We start from the raw sequence: 18,527 nt of genomic DNA, 5'->3' as shown, positions 1-18,527 counted from the left end.
AATTCTGGTAGCATCCAAAGCCAAAAACATGACACAATACTAGAAAGCAGAGCTTTATACTTGCTCTGCTTTATACTGAAGAATCTGCCAATGATTGAAACCACAAAGGAAGCAGAAAAACTCCCAACATGTTAGTGGCAAGATACAAGAGGAACCCTCCTCCCTGCTCCCACTCAGGGACCTGATTTGGAGCTGCCTCCTAAGGGAGCAGTGGTGTCCTCAGTGCCCCTTGGTGTCCTCACTGCTCCCTGGTTTCCTGAGCACCCCCTGGTGTCCTGAGTACCCCCTGGTGGTTGTGAGCAACCCCTGGTTTACTAAGCACATCGTTGTGTCCTGTGAGCCCCTTGTCCTCAACGCACCCTGGTGTTCTGATCGCCCCCTGTAGTTTCTGAGCTATCCTTTGCATCCTGTGCGCCCCTGGAGGTCCTGAGCACCCCCCAGGTGTCCTGAGCACGGCCTGGTTATTCTGAGATGCCCCTGGTGTCCTGAGCGCCCCCCTGGGGTTCTGAGCACCCCTGGTGGTTCTGAGCACACCCTAGTGGTTCTGAACCACCTGGTGTCCCGATCGTCCCCGGTGGTTCTGAGTGCCTCCTCATGTCCTGAGTGCCTCCTCATGTCCTGAGTGCTCCCTAGTGGTTCTGAGTCCCCTGGTTTCCTGAGTACCCCCTGGTGGTTCTGAGCACCCCCTGGTGTCCTGAGCGCCCCCTGGTGTCCTCAAAACCCCCTAGTGGTTCTGAGCCCCCTGGGGTCCTAAGATCCCCCTAGTGGATCTGAGCATCCCCTGGGGTCCTGAGGGCCCCCTGGTGGTTCTGAGCACACCCTAGTGGTTCTGACACCCCTGGTGTCCTGAGCACCTCCTGGTGGTTCTGAGATCCCCCTGGTGTCTTGATTGCCCTTTGGTGTTTCTGAGCTCCCCCTAGTGTCCTGAGGGCTCCCTGGTGTCTCCAGTGCCCCCTGGTGGTTCTGAGTGACCCCCACCAAGTGTCCTGAGTGCCCCCTGGTGGTTCTGAGCACCCCTGCTATCCTGAGCTACCCCTCACCACTGTGTCTGCAGTGCCCCCTGGTGGTTCTGAGTGACCCCCCCCCCACCCCAGTGTCCTGAGCGCTCCCTGGTGGTTCTGAGCACCCCTGCTATCCTGAGCTACCCCTCACCACTGTGTCTGGAGTGCCCCCTGGTGGTTCTGAGTGACCCCCCCCCGACACACACCCCCAGTGTCCTGAGCGCCCCCTGGTGGTTCTGAGCACCCCTGCTATCCTGAGCTACCCCTCACCACCGTGTCTGGAGTGCCCCCTGGTGGTTCTGAGTGACCCCCGCCCCAGTGTCCTGAGTGCCCCCTGGTGGTTCTGAGCACCCACTGTTTTCCTGAGGCTCCACACCCCCAGGTGGTTCTGAACATCCCTTCTTGTCATCAGTGCCCCATGGTGGTTCTGAGCACCCCCTGGTGGTTTTGAGTAACCCATGGTGTCCTGAGCACCCCCTGGTGTCCTGAGCATCCCCTGATGGTTCTTAGTGCCTCCTGATGTCCTGAGCACCCCCTGGTGGTTCTGAGAAGCATCTACCAGGCAGTCCCCTCCTGTCCCCCTGCAGGGAGGTTGGTGTCTGAGCTCACTCAGATGTCCCCTCACTGTGTCCCTCAAAGTAATACACGGACTTTTCCTGAGCTCTCAGGTTAATCATCTTAAAAGAGAATCTCCTGAACTGAGTGTATTTGAGGATTGTTAATCATCTTTTTACTCAAGGAGAGTCCCACTGAGAACTTCCATTTGAATTATTGTTATTACCCACACCCACCCCTGTCATGAAGCCTGCTGGATCAAGCTTATGCTGTTTTCAGTGAAAGTGAATCCAGAGGCTTTGCAGAAAAGGCAGAATTCCTGGTCTGTAGTATTTCTCTGTCTGACTCCGTTAGTTAACTTCACAGGGGACTTCTGCAAACACAGAAGCAACAGACTGAGAATAGCCCCACCTTTGAGCAGCCACAGCAGGGCCTGATCCATGGGGAACCTGGATATTGAGAGTGATGACAAGAGAAGCCCAGATCAGCACAGACCCCATGGTGTGGACACTAAGGAAGGGCACAGATGTGGGGTGGCTCCTCACCAGGATCTACAGGAACAGGGGATGAGCTACTTTTCATTTGCAGAGGAGGGGCTTCATTTCCATGTCTTTCTCCCTGGGGACATGAGTGCACTGCTCAGCAGGCCTCTTCCCATCTCTGTCTCTGGATTCCAGGGAGGGCAGGGTGAAAGGATTCCTGGGACTGGATGTTCAGGGTTGATCTGCCCATTACTCTTTTTTTTCTCGTATGTGGACCCCTATAGGGTATCTTTATAGTATCAATATTTATCAACAAATAAGTACAGTAAACAAATAAAAATAAACCTTGCCCAGAGGAAATGGACTCCTGCCTGTAGGCTGTGCAATTAGAGCTGTAAAGGACTGTCTTCTACAATAAAGGAAAGTCTTCAGTTAGAATTTTAAAAACAACAATTTCTACAAACTATCAGAGCTGGAGTCCATAATTACCACTATCCTAAGCTCATCTTGCCACATAACTGTTCGTTGTCAGCTATATGTGCTTGTCTGAGGAAAAAGTCAATGTGGGGACATGTGTGCTTATCTGAGGGAAGAGTTCACATGAAGACAGGGGTGCTTGTCTGAGGGAAGAGTCAACCTGAGGATGCGTTTGTCTGAGGGAAAGGTCCACGTGGGGACAGGTGTGGGCATTGTCTGATGGTAAATGCCCATTCAGAGACGGTGTGTGCCTGGACTGAGCTGAAGTTTGAGGGAAATCTTTCTCAGTCAAAGGAAGATGCGAATCATCTGGATTAATTGCTTGTCAGCAGGGAAACTTGGTTGCACATGAACCTGATAAAAGAAAGGTCTCTTGTGAATGGAAACATCTTATGTGCAAATGGGGAAAGTTACTTCATTCTTTGTTGCCTGCATCTCATGCAATTCCCTGCCCACATGGTGTAAATGTATTTGATATTTTATTTTTATACACTCTGCATTTTATCCTGGGGTTCATGATGTGCTACATAATTTTGTAAGTTGTATATATTTAGATTCATAGTTTACATCATAGAATTATGAGAATTAAAAAATTGTGTCATGCGTTCACTACTGCAGATCATAAAAAAGTTTCACTGTTTGCAAACAGTACCTGTTTCTCCTAATGCATACCCTCTCTCTAAATTTCTAGAAAATCCTCATATATTTATGACATCTACAGTTTTGTCTTTTACAGAATGTCAAATAAAATGTATACAACATATTTCAAATAACCTCACTGAAGAAGGTGGCACATAAAGTTTCTCACCTATATAACTTAGAAGTCAGGGTGTTCTGTAAATCTAAAGTATAAAGAAACTGCACTTAAACACTTTTTTCTAGTCAATAAACATACTTCCAACAGGGGTACAAGTTAACAATTCTAATACCATGATGCATATATTCTAAATTGTACAACAAATTGAATGAATGGCAAATGATGGGAGGGGTTCCTCACTTTGCAGTAGGTGGTTATGGACAGGCAAGGAAGGAAAGCTTGAAACATTCATGTATCATCATAGTAGATTGTAGATACCAGTGTTCTAAAATTTGATGCAATAAACATACAGAAGATTGGATACATAAATAGATTAGATGGGTCCATTAACATGGGTTAATATATACATACACATTTTCTAGGCCTGTTAGCTTAGAGATTCTAGAAACACTGACAGTACATTAACAACACACACACCCAACATCATAATTTTGTGTTTTAATATAATTCTTTAATATCAAGGACCAGCAATCCTTGGAGAAATAACTGATTCTATGTGTAGAAAAGATAATAGAGATAATGAGCTTAGTATTTCTTGTAACACCAGGAAATAGGGAAGTGATCAAAAACAAAAGGATGGGGCATGCTGTAAAAATACAGAATCCAAACTAAATGAGCTCACAGAACCTAAAAAAAACCTGTGGTGATTTGAGCGATAAAATAAATAATGTAGCACCTGATCTTCTCCATAGTAAAAAATAAACATTCATGAGCCAACACCAATATTAACAGATTATTGAATAAAGAAAATTAGAAAAAAGGCACCTTCCATTCAGAAGAATTCTAAACATCTTAATAATCTTCTCATTAAATAGGAGAAATTCAAATAATTATGCTGTGATTGTGGCCTGAGATTAGAGACAAGAGAAAAATCCTGTTAGTGGAATTCATAATTAGTTTTTAGATATCATGCCGAAAGTATGAGCTATGAAATAATTATTTTATGTAAGTTTACACACATACACACACACACTATATATATATGCACACACACACACGTATATAAATATTTTTCTGCCACAGACACTGATATGGGAGTAAAACAACAACTACAATTTGGAGAATACACTTGTAAAACACATATTTGTTAATCAATTTTTTGTTAACTTCGTGAGTGACTTATATAATGGGTATATAAGGAAACTTACAACTGATCAAAAAGAAACAATGCAATAAAAAATAATCCACATACCATAGGAGACACTTCATCACAATTATATGAGATAATTAAATACAAAATTTTAATTAGAAATATGTGCGTTTAAACAACAATGAGATATCACTACTAATCTATTAGAATAGTTAAAATACGCAATACTCATAGTGCCAAATGGCAATGAGGATGCGGAAGAACAAGATCTATCATGCATTGCTGGCATGAACACAAAATTATAATTGCACAAAATGGAAAACATTAAAACATTTTGATATTTTATATAATGGAGGTAAGTGTAGAGTTAAAATGTGATCTAGCAGCTGTGCTCCAAAACATTTACAACACCCGTTCCAAAACTTATGCTCGCACTAACATTTTCAGAGGAATTCTATTATTGGTTTTATTAATTTGATTTGTTTTCCACTCCCTGAATTTTGCTTACAGAATAAAAGTTGTATGGAAAATTTCCCACATAATTAGAGTCCATACACATTTCTATTTTCCTTTTTTCAGCAATGACTTAAACTCGCTTTCTAAAAAAAGTCTTTAAAGCAAATAAAATCCCTGTCATCTCTCAAGCCCAGCACTGCTGCCACCTCCCTCAGGATTTCTGACTGTCTCAGGATGTGGGTTTTCACATTGTGTGTCTCGCACAGTAGTACACATCTATGTCCTCAGATCTCTGACTGTTCAGCTCCATGTAGGCTGTGCTCATGGACATGTCCCTGGTCATGGTGACTCTGCCCTGAAACTTCTGTGCATAGCCTGTGTTACCATTGCCAGAGTAGATCCCTCCCATCCATTCAAACCCTTATCCAGGGGCCTGTCGCACACAGTGAATATCGTAGCTGGTGAAGGTGTATCCAGAGCTTTGCGGGACACCTTCACTGAGGCCCCAAGCTTCCTCCTTCAGCCCCAGACTGCACCAGCTGCACCTGGAATTGGGCACCTGTGGAGAGAATACAGGAGTGGATGAAATTCTTTTTGACTGAAAAGAGTCCTCTCATCCTTCGGAGTAGGTGGTCCTTTACCTGTAGCTGCTGCCACCAAAAAAATGATCCTTCAGGTCCAGTCCATGGTGAGGAGCTGTGTTCTCAGCAACTTCTCTAGAGGAGGGATGTGGTTGTTGGGTGATGCTCTCAGGGCACAGGAATAACCATATTTAATCTCAGTGGATCTCATGATATTTGCATATTCATGATTCAGAGAATTTCATAACTCAAGACCTGATTCAGGACAAGAAAGAGAGGATAAATGGCACATCAGCCATACAAAAGTGAGATGGTGATGGTCCAAGTCCTAATCCCACTTGAGGAAATGCATGCCCTGCTCCATTTCCAAACACTTTGTGGACAGAGGTCCTTTCACTGAAGAACCAGCACCCACAGGACGCGTTCCTCACAGTGAACCCATATTTGATTAGCATGGAGACAATCTGGATCATTTCTTGGACCATCACTATGACACTGAGCAGATGCCTTTGCCTCATTCTGGTCTCATCAGCCACCCGCACAGACCACTGGTGGCTCTGAGAAAGAGACTGATGGATGTCCCATGTGAGTGTCCAGCAGGGCCTATGGACAAGCTATGAGATCTGCTGGGTGCTCCTGAGACAGTGTCTTCAGCATCTACCTGAGATCCTAAGATCTTTAATAGAAGACTTTTACTTTACTGATTTGGCCTGTGATGTGTGATTGGCGCTGATTTTCTCATAAGACTGACAATAGCAATGAAGGGTTGGCATAGCAATTAGGAGTTCTTCATGAACTCCCAGCTCTCAAAATAATTTCCAAAGAATTTGTGTTTTGAATAAGCTTGGGTTTTATTTCTCACTCTATTGAAAATAATTTTGTGATGTATTTACATCAGGAAACAAGACACTCTAACAAGAAAGCTGTTTTTAGGTGAGGTGCAAAGTAGTGGAGAGATGGAGGTGTCCTTGAATTCTCAGAATTGCTGGAACTTGAATACCAAGTTCACCTCTGAAAGGCAGTAGTCTATCTGTGAGGATATCAATCAGCTCTGCCTTCAGGACTCTTTGGATGTGGAAAAGATCAAGAGTGTGATTTATTTTTATCCATCGTGGTTAGAGGGAAACTTCCGGTCCCAGGAAGTGGGTGATTTTAACAGAAGCACCTGAGACCTTTCCTTCTGAGTCGTTTTGAATCCTGAGATCTATTGGAGATCTTAGGAGAAAGCAATGGGGCAGATCTCCATTCTCCTTAATGTGTGATCCTGAGGATGTGGCCTGACCTCTGTACACTTCCGTGTTAAAAGATGTAGATTGGGGATTGCAGTGACAATTTCATATGCAAACTCTATAATAGGTCAGCACTGGAGAATAGTCACATCACCAAGATTACTGCAATTACCTTTCCTGGGAACCAGAGAGATCCTCCGTGACCCCTCTCATCTGAGCACACAAGGAACTCTGCTTCTGCCCTGACAGATCACACCTGTGACATGGGGCAGGACAACGACAATCAAGTCTAGTGTCCTCATTCATATATTGACCAATCTAGCTCGATCCTTATATCTCTGAAAGGCCCTCTCCTCCACTGAATTGCATGAACATACCTTTGGGTGTGGGGCATTACAGCTTTGTTATTTGATATTAGTTTAGTGAATTACATAATAAATAATCTGCCTCCATGGACGCTGGCAACAGGAGAATCATCAGAAGCTGGGTGAGTCATATAATCAGGACAAAACTGTGCTGTCTTCTTCGGACCTGGAAAGGGTGGGCTGACCTTGTGTGGGGCAACAGAGGGGAGGAGACAGACCAAACATCCAGAACCAGGTGAGCACCTCACTTACCAGGTAGTCTCTGGGCCTTTTGTTTGAACACATGCAGAAGGACCTGTGCTCACCTTCAGGGAAATGGTGAACTTGGAGAAAAGATCACAGTGACCAATAATTTTTTACTTATCGAGAAAAAAGTGTCATAGGTCTCTATGCATCAGTATGCATGTGTACAGGTTGCTACACAAAAAAGAGGAAATTATATTAGCTGGAAAGAAAACCAAAGAGCTTCTGAATGTGTAGATGTTGTTATTCTCAAATATGCTAGCTCCCATTTTAGGATGCTGCTCCCTAGGGGCCAGGACACTGGGGCCGACAGAACATGCTGCTGAGGCTCAGTTCTGGACAAGAGCTACTGAGAACCAGAGACTCACTTCTTCCACACAGCCTCACTGATGGATGAAGGCTCTGCCCTGGGTGCAGCAGCACTGAAGACGTTGGCCCCCTGGTTCCCAACCCTGCTTCTATGGAAGAAGGTCTACCCCAGCAGGAGCTGCATGCTGATAAAGTGGAAAGTTTCTCCCCAACCCTGCACTGAGCACTCAGCTCCTACATTGAAGAAGAAAAACACTCCTAATCTCCACCTGCAGAATCTTATCTTGGAGCTCTGTCTCAGGAGCGGGGGTGAGGCTGAAATTTGGTCATAAAATAGAGTCCCGAATCTGGTCTTGAAGGACCTGACTTCATTTACAACAGAGTGTGGAGAATTACAAAGCCCAAGAGTTGCTTCAAAAACGGTGGAGGCTGTGGTAAAATGCACTTGGACGGAGATGGGTGAATGCATGGGAGATCCAGGCTAAACTGCAGGGCTGCTGGCCTGCAGGAGAGAACCAAGAAGAAAGAGAGCTGGGAAGAGTTCTCCTGGGATCAGTACAAATGTCAGGCACTGTTTGTTCAAAGGCGCCCATGTTTGTTTGGTTCCATCTGTAGAGCAACTTAGACCTCAGTGCATTGTTGAAAATATAAACTTCCAACTGCAAGTAGTGGAGCTCAACATCTGGTCCTAGTCAGGGAAGAGACAGAGAGAGCCCAGCCCAAACCAATGACATGTGGGGGTGACAGTGAAATCCACAACTGTGTCTCTGGGGATCTTTCAGGCAGGCCTTCTGTCACTCAGAAGAAAGTCTGGAGTTCACCTGTAATGCTTTATGTCACATTTTCAAAGACATTCATGTTGTTTTTAGTTTCTAACATACACACACCACACACACACACACACAAAATGTTAAACATCTGAATACATGTGTGTGAACATATGATTTTAATCCTTTGTAGGACATACTTAGGAGTGAGAGTTCTAGGTCATGGATTAAGGACATGTTTAATTTTATAGGAAACTGTAAATGATTTTCCCAGAAACTGTTTCATTTTGCATTCCCATTAGCAATATATTAGTCTCTAGGGTGCCTGCCTTCTTCACCGACGCTGATATTGTCAGTATTTCTTCTTTATTTTTTGTCTTTCTAGAAAGTCTATGGTAGTGTCTCCTTTTGGTCTTGATTTGCAGTTCTCTAGTGGAAAATCACATTCATATGCTGGTGTGTCATCTGTACATCTTCGAGGTTTGCCGGTTCATATTATAATTACATTGGTAGATATATGACTTGCAAATATTTTCTCCTTTGCAGCTTGTCCTCAATTTTCTTGATAGTCACTTGAGTAGAAAATGTTTTAAAATTTGAAGTTCAACTAACATTATTTTCATTTATTGGTCACAATTTTAATTTTCAGTATTGTTGATCAACTGTTAATAATCATATTTTAATTATATTTGTTTTTATTTTATATGTATAAATTTGTGGGGAGTGACTGCAATTTTGTTACATATATATATTGCATAGTAGTCTTGGCTTTAATGTATCCATGATCCAAATAATGTACATTGTACCCATTAAGTAATTTCTCACCATTCTCCCACCTTCTGCTCTCCCATCTTTCTGAGTCTCCAATGTCCATCATTCCTTTCTCTATGTCCCTGTGCACATATGAGTTAGCTCTCATTTATAAGTGAGAACATGTGGTGTGTGATGTTCTGTTTCTCAATTATTATACTTAAAATAATGATGAATTCCATCCATGTAGCTGCAAAAGATATGATTACATTCCTTAATATGGCTGGATAGTATTTAAATGTATATATATGTAACATTTTCTTTATAAAATTATCTGTTGTTAGGCATAGGTTAATTCCTAAGTTTGATGACTGGGCTATTATGAATAGTTCTGCAAGAAAACAAAAGTCTGCTTATCATTCTGATATAATGATTTATTTTTCCTTTAGGTAGTTGTTTGTGGTTATCGAATCAAAGTAGTTCTACTTTTACTTCTTTGAAAAGTCTCCATACTGTTTTCCATAGAGGCTGTGCTAATCTACATCCTCACCACAAGTGTCCGAGCGTTCCTTTTGCCTTCAATCCTCACCAATACCTGTTATTTTTGGCTCTTTAATAGTAGCCATTCTGACTGGTTTAAGAAATATCATTGCAGTTTTAATTTGCATCTCCCTGATAATTAGTGCTGTTTAGCATTGTTTACTTATTTATCATCCAGCATTTTCCCATGTATATCAATACATCAACTGGTGTACCTTAAATACATACAATTTTATTTGTCAACTTTAGCTCCATAAAGCTGAAAATGTAACTCAGTCTTATAATAAAAAAATGCATACTTATATTTCTACGTATTTTATCAATATGTGAGAATATAAACAGAAAAACTTGTATGAAAATAGTTATAACAGTTTGTTTATAATATTTATGTTGGAAAGAAATTTAAATTTCATCAACAGGAAAACAAATATACATATTGTCATTATTTCACATAATAAACTGATTACTTAATAAACTGTCATTTACTGATGTTATGGATTGATTCAGATATGAAATATTCATATGTGTATTAGTATGTACATATGTATATATATGATGACAAAACCTTGAGACATGAAATTACATAAATAAACCTAAAAAATAGCAAAAATAAGTTCAAAACAGAAAAAATTAACCTAGAGTGACAAAAATTAGAACATTTTTCTATTTGCATTTTTCTGATGGTTAGTGATGATGAGAATCTTTTAAAATATTGCTGGCCACCTGTAAGTCTTCTTTTCAGAAGTGTCTGTTCTTGTTATTTGCCCATTTATTAATGGGGTTATTTGTCTTTTGATTCTTGATTTGTTTAAGTTTCCTATACATTCTTGATATGGTTTGATTGATATGGGAGGGACGGGGTCCCTCCCATAATTACCATGTGTTGTGGGAGGGACCCCGTGGGAGATAATTGAATCATGGTGGGGGGGGTCTTTCCCATGCTATTCTCATGATAGTGAATTAGTCTCATGAGATCTGGTGATTTGATAAAGGGGAGTTTCCCTGCATGAGTTCTCCTCTCTTGCTGATGATTTTATAAAGGGGAGTTTCCCTGCATGTCCTCTCTTCTCTTGTATGCCACCATGTGATATGTGCCTTTCACATTCTGCCATGATTTCGAGGCTTCCCCAGCAACGTGGAAGTGTGAGTCTATTAAACCTCTTTCTCTTGTAAATGCCCAGTCTCAGGTACGTCTTTATCAGCAGCATGAAAAGCAACTAATACAGTAAATTGGTATCAGTTGAGTGAAGTGCTACTGATAAGATACTCAAAAACATAAAAGCGAATTTGGAACTGGAAAACACACTGAGGATGAAACAGTTTGGAGGGCTCAGAAGAAGACAGAAAAAAATGTGTGAAAGTTTGAAACTCTCTAGAGATTTGTTGAATGGCTTTGGCCAAAATGCTGATAATGATGTGAACAATAAAATCCAGGCTGAGGTGGCCTCAGATGGAGACGAGGAACTTGTTGGGAACTGGAGCAAAGTTGACTCTAGTTAGGCTTTAGCAAAGATACTGGTGGCATTTTGCCTCTGCCTTAGAGATTTGTGGAACTTTGAGCTTGAGAGAGATGATACCAGGTATCTGGCAGTAAAAAATTCTAAGCAACAAAGTATTCAAGGTGTGACTTGGGTGCTGTTAAACACACTCAGTTTTAAAAAGGAGGTAGAACATAAAAGTTCAGAAAATTTGCAGCCCGACAATGCAATAGAAAATAAAATCCCATTTTCTTAGGATGAATTCAAACCAGCTGCATAAATTTACATAAGTAATGAGGACTCAAATGTTGGTCACCAAGACAATGCAGAAAATGTTTCAGGGCATGTCAGAGACTTTTGTGGAAGGTTCTCCCATTGTAAGCCAGAGACCTAGGAGGAAAAAATGGTTTCATGGGCTGGGCTCAGGGTCCCTCTGCTGTGTGCAGTCTAGGGACCCGGTTCCTTGCATTGGAGCTGCTCCAGCCATGATTAAAAGGGGCCAAGGTACATACAACTCAGGCTGTGGCCTCAAGGGGTGAAAGCCCCAAGCCTTAGCATCTTCCATTTGGTGTTGAGCCTGCAGGTGCACAGAAGTCAAGAATTGAGGTTTAATAACTTCTGCCCAGATTTCGGAGGATGTATGTAAATGCCTGGATGTCCAGACAGAAGGTGGCTGCAGGGAGGGGCCCACATGGGAACCTCTGTTAGGGGCAGCGAGGAAAGAAAATGTGGGGTGTGTGCTTTCACACAGAGTCCCCACTGGTGCATTGCCTAGTGAAGCTATGATTAGAAGGCCACAGTTATTCAGACCCCAGAATAGTAGATCCACCAACAGCTTGCACCATGCACCTAGAAAAGCCATGGACACTCAGAGCAAGCCAGTGAAAGCAGCTGGGTGAAAGACTGTACCCTGCAAAGCCAGAGGCACATAGCTGCCCAAGACCATGGGAACCCAACACTTACATCAGCATGACCTGGATGTGAGACATGGAGTCAAAATAGATCTTTTTTGTGCTTTAAGATTTGACTGTCCCACTGGATTTTGGACTTGTACAGGGCCTTTAGCCCCTTTGTTTTGGCCAATTTCTGCCATTTGGAATTGCTCTATTTACCCAATACCTGTACTCCCATTGTATCTAGGAAGTAACTAACTTACTTTTGATTTTACAGGCTCATAGGCAGAAGGGACTTGCCTTGTCTCAGATGAGGCCTTGGAATGTGGACATTTCAGTTAATGCTGAAATAAGTTAAGAATTTGGGACTGTTGGGAAGGCATGATCCATTTTGAAATGTGTGTACATGAGATTTAGGAGGAGCCAGGGGCAGAATGATATGATTTGACTGTGTCCCCACCCAATTCTCATCTTAATTGGAGCTTCAGTAATTTCCTAATATTGTGGAATAAACACCCTGTGAGATAATTAAATCGTGGGGGCGGGTCTTTCCCATGCTATTCTCTTGAGAGTGAATGTCTCATAATATCTGATAGTTTTATAAAGGGGGATTTTCCTGCACAAGTTCTCTTTTCTTGTCTGCTGCCATGTGGGACGTGCCTTTCACATTCCACCATGACTGCGAGGCCTCTCTAGCCTTGTGGAACTGTGGATCAAACCTCTTCTTCTTCTTCTTTTTTGATAAATTGCCTAATATTGGGTATGTCTTTATTAGCAGCATGAAAACCAACTAATACAATTCTGGATATTAGGGCATTGTTGGATGCAACATTTGTGAATAACTTCCCACAATCTGTAGGTTGTCTGCTTACTATGCTGATAGTTTTGTTTGTTTGTTTGGTTGGTTGGTTGGTTAGCTGGTTGGTTTGCTGCATAGTAACTCTTTAGCAAATTAGTCTCTCCTTATCTATTTTTGTTTTTGTTGCAATTGCTTTTGGATACTTAGCCAAAAAGTATTTGTCAAAGCTGGTGTCGAGAAGAGTATTTTCATGTTGTCTTCAAGGATTTTTATAGTTTGATGTCTTACATTTAAATCTTTTATCAATTTTGAGTTAATTTTTATATATGTTGAAAGCAGATATCCAGTTTGAATCTTTGTCATATGGCTAGCTAGTTGTCCCAGTACCATTTATGGAACAGGGAATTCCTTTCTCATTTCTTGTTTTTTTGTCAGCCTTATCAAATATCATATGGTTGTAGGTGTGCAGCCTCACACCACTCAAATTTTTATCACTAAAAAGTCAAAAACAAATGGATACTGATGAGGCTGTGGTGAAAAGAAAACACTTACACACTGTTAATGGGAATATAAATTAGTCCACCCACTTTGGAAAGCAGACTGGAGATTTCTCAAAGAACTTAAAATGGAGATATTATATGAACCAGCTATCCTTCTACATGGTATACACTACAAGGTAAACAAATAATTCTACCAAAGAGACACATGTGTGTGTATGTTTATTGCTGTGTTATTCACAGTGGCAAAGACAAAGATCAGCCCAGATGCACATCAATGGTAGAGTGGATATATAAAATGTGGTATATGTAAAATGTATAATACTACACAGCCATAAAAAAGAATGAAATCATGTCCTTTGCAGCAAAACAAATGGAGCTGGAGTTCTTAATCCCAAACAAATTAATTCAGGAAAAGAAAACTGAACACCACATATTCTCCTAAGTGGGACCTCAGCATTGAGCACACATGGATAAATATGGGAGCAACAGACACTGTGGACTGCTAGACGGTGGAGGGAGAGGGTGATGAAATCTGTATTCCAAACCTCAGCATCACCCAATAATCCCATGTAACAAATCCACACATGAACCTTCTGTTTCTAAATTATAAAGTTGAAATAAAAAAAAAATCCTTATGTGAGAACTAACTGGAAGCACTGAAGAGGACACTTTGTGGGGAGATGGACCTGTTCCTCACCCTCACTTAGCTGCTGTAGACAAGTATGTGCACATTTGCCTGAAACCCTCTAACTGTACCTGGAAAATCTGTGCATTTTGTATATGCTAATTTTATCTCACAAAAATGGAAAATAGACAATTGTAGAAAAATATTTTATATTAAAATTAAAATCTTAAATATGAAAATTCAAATACAAAATGAGAATGTGATTGTTACAATAATTATTAATGTGCATTCGGCTATATCTACTAGAATAAAATCACAGAAATAAGAAAGATAAATGTAACATCTGAAAATAAAAAAATTAATGAACACATTGAAGACACCTGGGACCCACAGGTGGGGTGACTTGACCTTCAGTCATCCTCTTGGTGATTTGAGGGTTTTCCCAGGAAACGATGAGACGTAGTTTTTCAATGGGGCTCTGGTGACCCTGGTGAGATGTCTGAAGGTCCCCGAGGCCTGACCATCCAGCCAGCGCCCCTGGCCTGTGGACGCCCTGCTTGCCCTGCAGAGGCAGTTGGCAGTGCCACCTGGCTTTTGGCCGGGTCCTGGGGAGGCAGAGAGAGGCCAATTTTGGTTCTCACTCCTGGCCCCCCAGAGGGCACAGTGAGGAGCCAGTAGGGAGAGGATAGGAGAAGAGGAGGAGGAGGAGCAGTGTCCCCGGCAGCAGGATTCCCACTTGGAGCACAAAGTGAAGCAAGCACAGGGGAGGGGACTAGAATCAGTCCCCCACAGCAAGCACAGAAAGGAGGAGCTGCACAGAAGGCAGAGCCCCCCAGCCCCTGGGGCCTGGCTGGGGAAGGTCCGCACTTGGGGAGAGCTGGGAGCTGTTGAAGGTTTGGGGGGAGGGGAAACGGGTTGTGTTTCTTCATTTCTTTTTTTGTTTTTGACTTTGTTGGTTCATCCTTATTTTCTAGCTTTGGATCATTTTTGTAGCAAGGCGAGCAAGCCTTTTTGAAAAATAACAAAAGAGGAAAAAAAATCCCTCCTGGAAAAAAAAAAACCCTGGAAAATAGAAAAAAAAAGGACCTCATAAATGATGCAATTACTTTTAATTGCAGGCAACTCTTTACATTTAAGTGAAGTGTCTTAACATTTTATACGGTTTTAAAAATATATTTACATATTATATATATAATATACATAATACAAATATATATAAATATTTAAAAAAGAAAAAAGAAAACCACAGCACTCTTCCTGGCCACTGTTTTGGCGGGGGAGGGGGGCTGGGGGGGCGGGCACGTCGGCCTGGCTTCTGTGGTCCCAGTGAAGTGGTCTGGTTTGATTTGGCTGTACAGAGATCCCCTGACTTGGGAGGGGAGGGGGGAGTGGTGCCCCCTCCTCCCTCCACTCCATTACTCTCTGCTTGCTACTTCGCTTGCCCCCAGCTCCCACCCTCAGCCCTGTGACTGGAATGTGTGCCCCACCGTCATTGTCCTGAGTTGAATGTCCCTTTGTGGGGGAGGTGGGGGGGGCAGTGTCCATCCATGAAGAGGCAGAAGGAGGGAGCTACGGGCCCTGCCCCACCCGCTAGGGGGAAGCCCATTGGGATTTGCATCTTTCTTTCCCTTTGGTTCCTGCACATTTATGGGCTGGGAGGCATCCGTGTGGAATTGCGTGCAGCCTGTGTGTGTGCTGGCACAAGCCCATGCACTGTGTGTGCAGACACATGGCGCCTGCACCCACAGGCATGGCCGAGCACATGTGTGGGGGAAGGCGTGGGCACATAGGTGCATGTAACCTGTTTGCGCATTGGCACGTGCCTACCTGCATGTTAGCGTGAGAGGAGCTTTGTGTGTGAGAACATGTGTAATGTGTGTGCAGACATGCCGAGCGCCAGAGACTTGTGTGTGGGCCACGTACATGTGGACAGAGACGCATACATGGAGGTGCATGTAATCTGTGTCTCCGAGTGCGTGTGTGCATGTATGTGTGCTGGTGCAGACCCAGGTGTGTGGGTGTGCCTCTGTGTGCGTGTGTTCCATCATCCCTGCACCACTGGCTCCAGATCCCTTCCTGAGCCCCCGTCCCCACTGGCCCTCTCACAGCCTGCAACACATCAGTGCCCCCAGCTGCATGCGCCTCACTGCTCTGTCCATCAGTGTGTGCTTGACCAAGAGAAAACTAAGACGTCTCGGGGGACCCCTGTACCTGGTCCTCTCAGCCCCCGCCCACTGTGCTGTGTTACTCGCATGGGGGATTTCCTGCCCCTTCCACAATATGCTGTTTCCCCCAGGAGCCTCAGGCCTGAGGCTCGGAGTGGGGTCCCCAGGGGGCCCCCTGGGGTGAGCCCCGGCTCCACACCCTGCCCCATCCACCCTGTAGGGCCCATGTTGGTGTAGCGGTGATGGCTTCTGTGGATATTCTGTGACCTCTGTCGGTGTAACTTGACAATTTCTAAATGGAAAAGGGTTGCTGTGTTTTCTCTGTCTCTTTTTTTAATGTCCTTTTTTCTTCTCCCCACCTCCCTGCTCTCTTTCCTTTTCAGTTTTTCTAGCCAAGTGTTTGGGGCTTTAATAAAACTTGTTTCTTTTTCCTCTCCTGGATCTCCTTCCTATAGGCTGATGTCTCATTATTTCTCTGCTTCACTCTGGAGGATCTGGAAGGTGCTGGGATGGGTGGGGTGGCAGGTGGGGAATCCCTGGCAGCCACTGGCCTTCAGCTGGCAGAGCATGAAGGGGAGGACAGAACAGGGCCCCTGGGATTAGCCAGGCGGGCTGGTGTAACACCAGTAATCCCAGCTACTCGGGTGGCTGAGGCATGAGAATCACTTGAACCCAGGAGGTGGAGGTTGCAGTGAGCCGAGATTGCACCACTGAGCTCCAGCCTGGGTGACAGAGCGAGACCCTGTCTCAAAAAACAAAAACAAAACAAAACAAAAAAACAGTTCTCGGCTTGGCATTCCAGGAACTGTCCTGCTTAACCCTCACAACCATCGGTGAGGTAGCTACCGGCACTACCTACTCAGGCAAGTGACAAAGCTCAGAGATGTTGGGCATCTTACCCAGAGTCATACAATTGGTAGGTTGTAGACAAACCAGTAAGTTTGAATCCAGCTCTGCCTGACACCAAAGCCCATGGTTACCCTAAAACCAAGCAGGGCTGATGACCTCCAGCAGTCCCCTGAATTGGGTCTCAGCCTCCTGCCCTTTGAGTGAGATGACCCTTGGTGGGGGTCCACCAATCTTTTCTTTCTTTTCTTTTTTTTCTTTGTTTTAGACGGGGTCTCCCTCTGTCACCCAGGCTGGAGTGCATGATTACAGCTCACTATAGCCTCAACTTCCCTGGGCTCAGGTAATCGTCCCATCTCAGCCTCCCAAGTAGCTGGGACTACAGGTGCCTGCCACCACACCTGGCTACATTTTTTGTATTTTTTGTAGAGACGAGGTTTCGCCATGTTGCCCAGGCTGGTCTCGAACTCCTGAGCTCAAGTGATCTGCCCACCTCGGCCTTCCAAAGTGCTGGGATTACAGGCGTGAACCACCAAGCCTGGCCACACCCATCTTTTCTAGATGCAGCAGCTTTCAAACCCGTAAAGTGGTAAGAATACAAAATGCATCTGACACCTCTGTGCTTTAGGTATGTACAGACATGTGCACAAACAGCCACAGCAAAGCAGCACCTGCTACACAGAGCACCATGGTGTATGCCACGGGTCCTGATTGGGTTTTACAGGCTTTCCCGGAATTCTGAAGGCTGTGCCACTGTTCCAGCATGTTCTAAGAGTCCCCGAGGCTGCCTTTCAGCTGTTCTGCATGACTGAGGGCTGGCATGTTACCGAATCTCTTCTCCCCCCTCAGCATCACTTCACTTCCATCCCTGAAGGTAGTGACCGTGTCCTGGAGCCACAATCTTCCAGTCATCACAGGGGCCCCAGTTGCAGTTTCTTCTCCTAAAGACCTCTTTGGAGACAGAGGGCAGCAACCTGCCTACTGTCTGCAGGGAATGCCCCTCCATGAGTCACCCACCCACCAAAGCCCAGCAACCCTTGAGACTCACAGAAAGCCAGTCCCCAGCCTGCCCGTAGCCCATCCCTATGTCCTTTTTAGAATATCAGCAGATCTTGCCTTCTCTCTGCCATCCTATTCCCCAGAAACTGGGAGAGGAGCCAAAAAAAACCCTCTCCCAGAATCACTGCACTCATGACAGTTCAAGATCAAGTAACAAACGGAACCATCCGCTGCACACCTGGAAGGAGGCCAGCACTCATTCAGCCGCCAGATGCCTATCCAGGATGCACTCCCTGAGGCACTGCTCATCCACTCCTTGGGGCTGGGGCTCTGTCTGGCAGGGGAGCTGCCAGGACAGCCAGCAGACAGAACACAGACACCCGAGCTCAACCAAGGCAGGTGCTGGGAGCACACAGGAAAGAGGCCAGTGACAGGTGTGGCGGGGAGTAGCAGGGTTGGTCACATTTGAGAGGAGACCTTGTGGGTGGGTGAGGAGTGGGCTTTGGGGGTGCTGGTGGCTGAGGGTCCCAGGCACAAGGCCCTGGGTGGGACGTAACCAG

The 18,527-nt window shown here is 44.2% G+C and overlaps 1 protein-coding gene across 1 annotated transcript in view; it reads right to left on the bottom strand.

Moving 5' to 3' along the window:
- Positions 1–393: 393 nt before the first annotated feature.
- LOC100614447 (rho GTPase-activating protein 23-like) overlaps positions 394–18,527 on the bottom strand; it is a 77,719-nt gene continuing 59,585 nt past the window's right edge. The window contains 4 exon segments of the mRNA XM_063788890.1: positions 394–705; positions 1,357–1,582; positions 1,968–2,107; positions 5,321–5,437. Coding sequence (XP_063644960.1) covers positions 394–705; positions 1,357–1,582; positions 1,968–2,107; positions 5,321–5,437 — 795 coding nt within the window.

The sequence above is a fragment of the Pan troglodytes genome, chromosome 12, assembly GCF_028858775.2.
Source record: "Pan troglodytes isolate AG18354 chromosome 12, NHGRI_mPanTro3-v2.0_pri, whole genome shotgun sequence".
NCBI lineage: Eukaryota > Metazoa > Chordata > Mammalia > Primates > Hominidae > Pan > Pan troglodytes.
The sequence above is the reverse complement of the archived record's forward strand: the minus strand, read 5'-3'. Positions and strand labels throughout refer to the sequence as shown.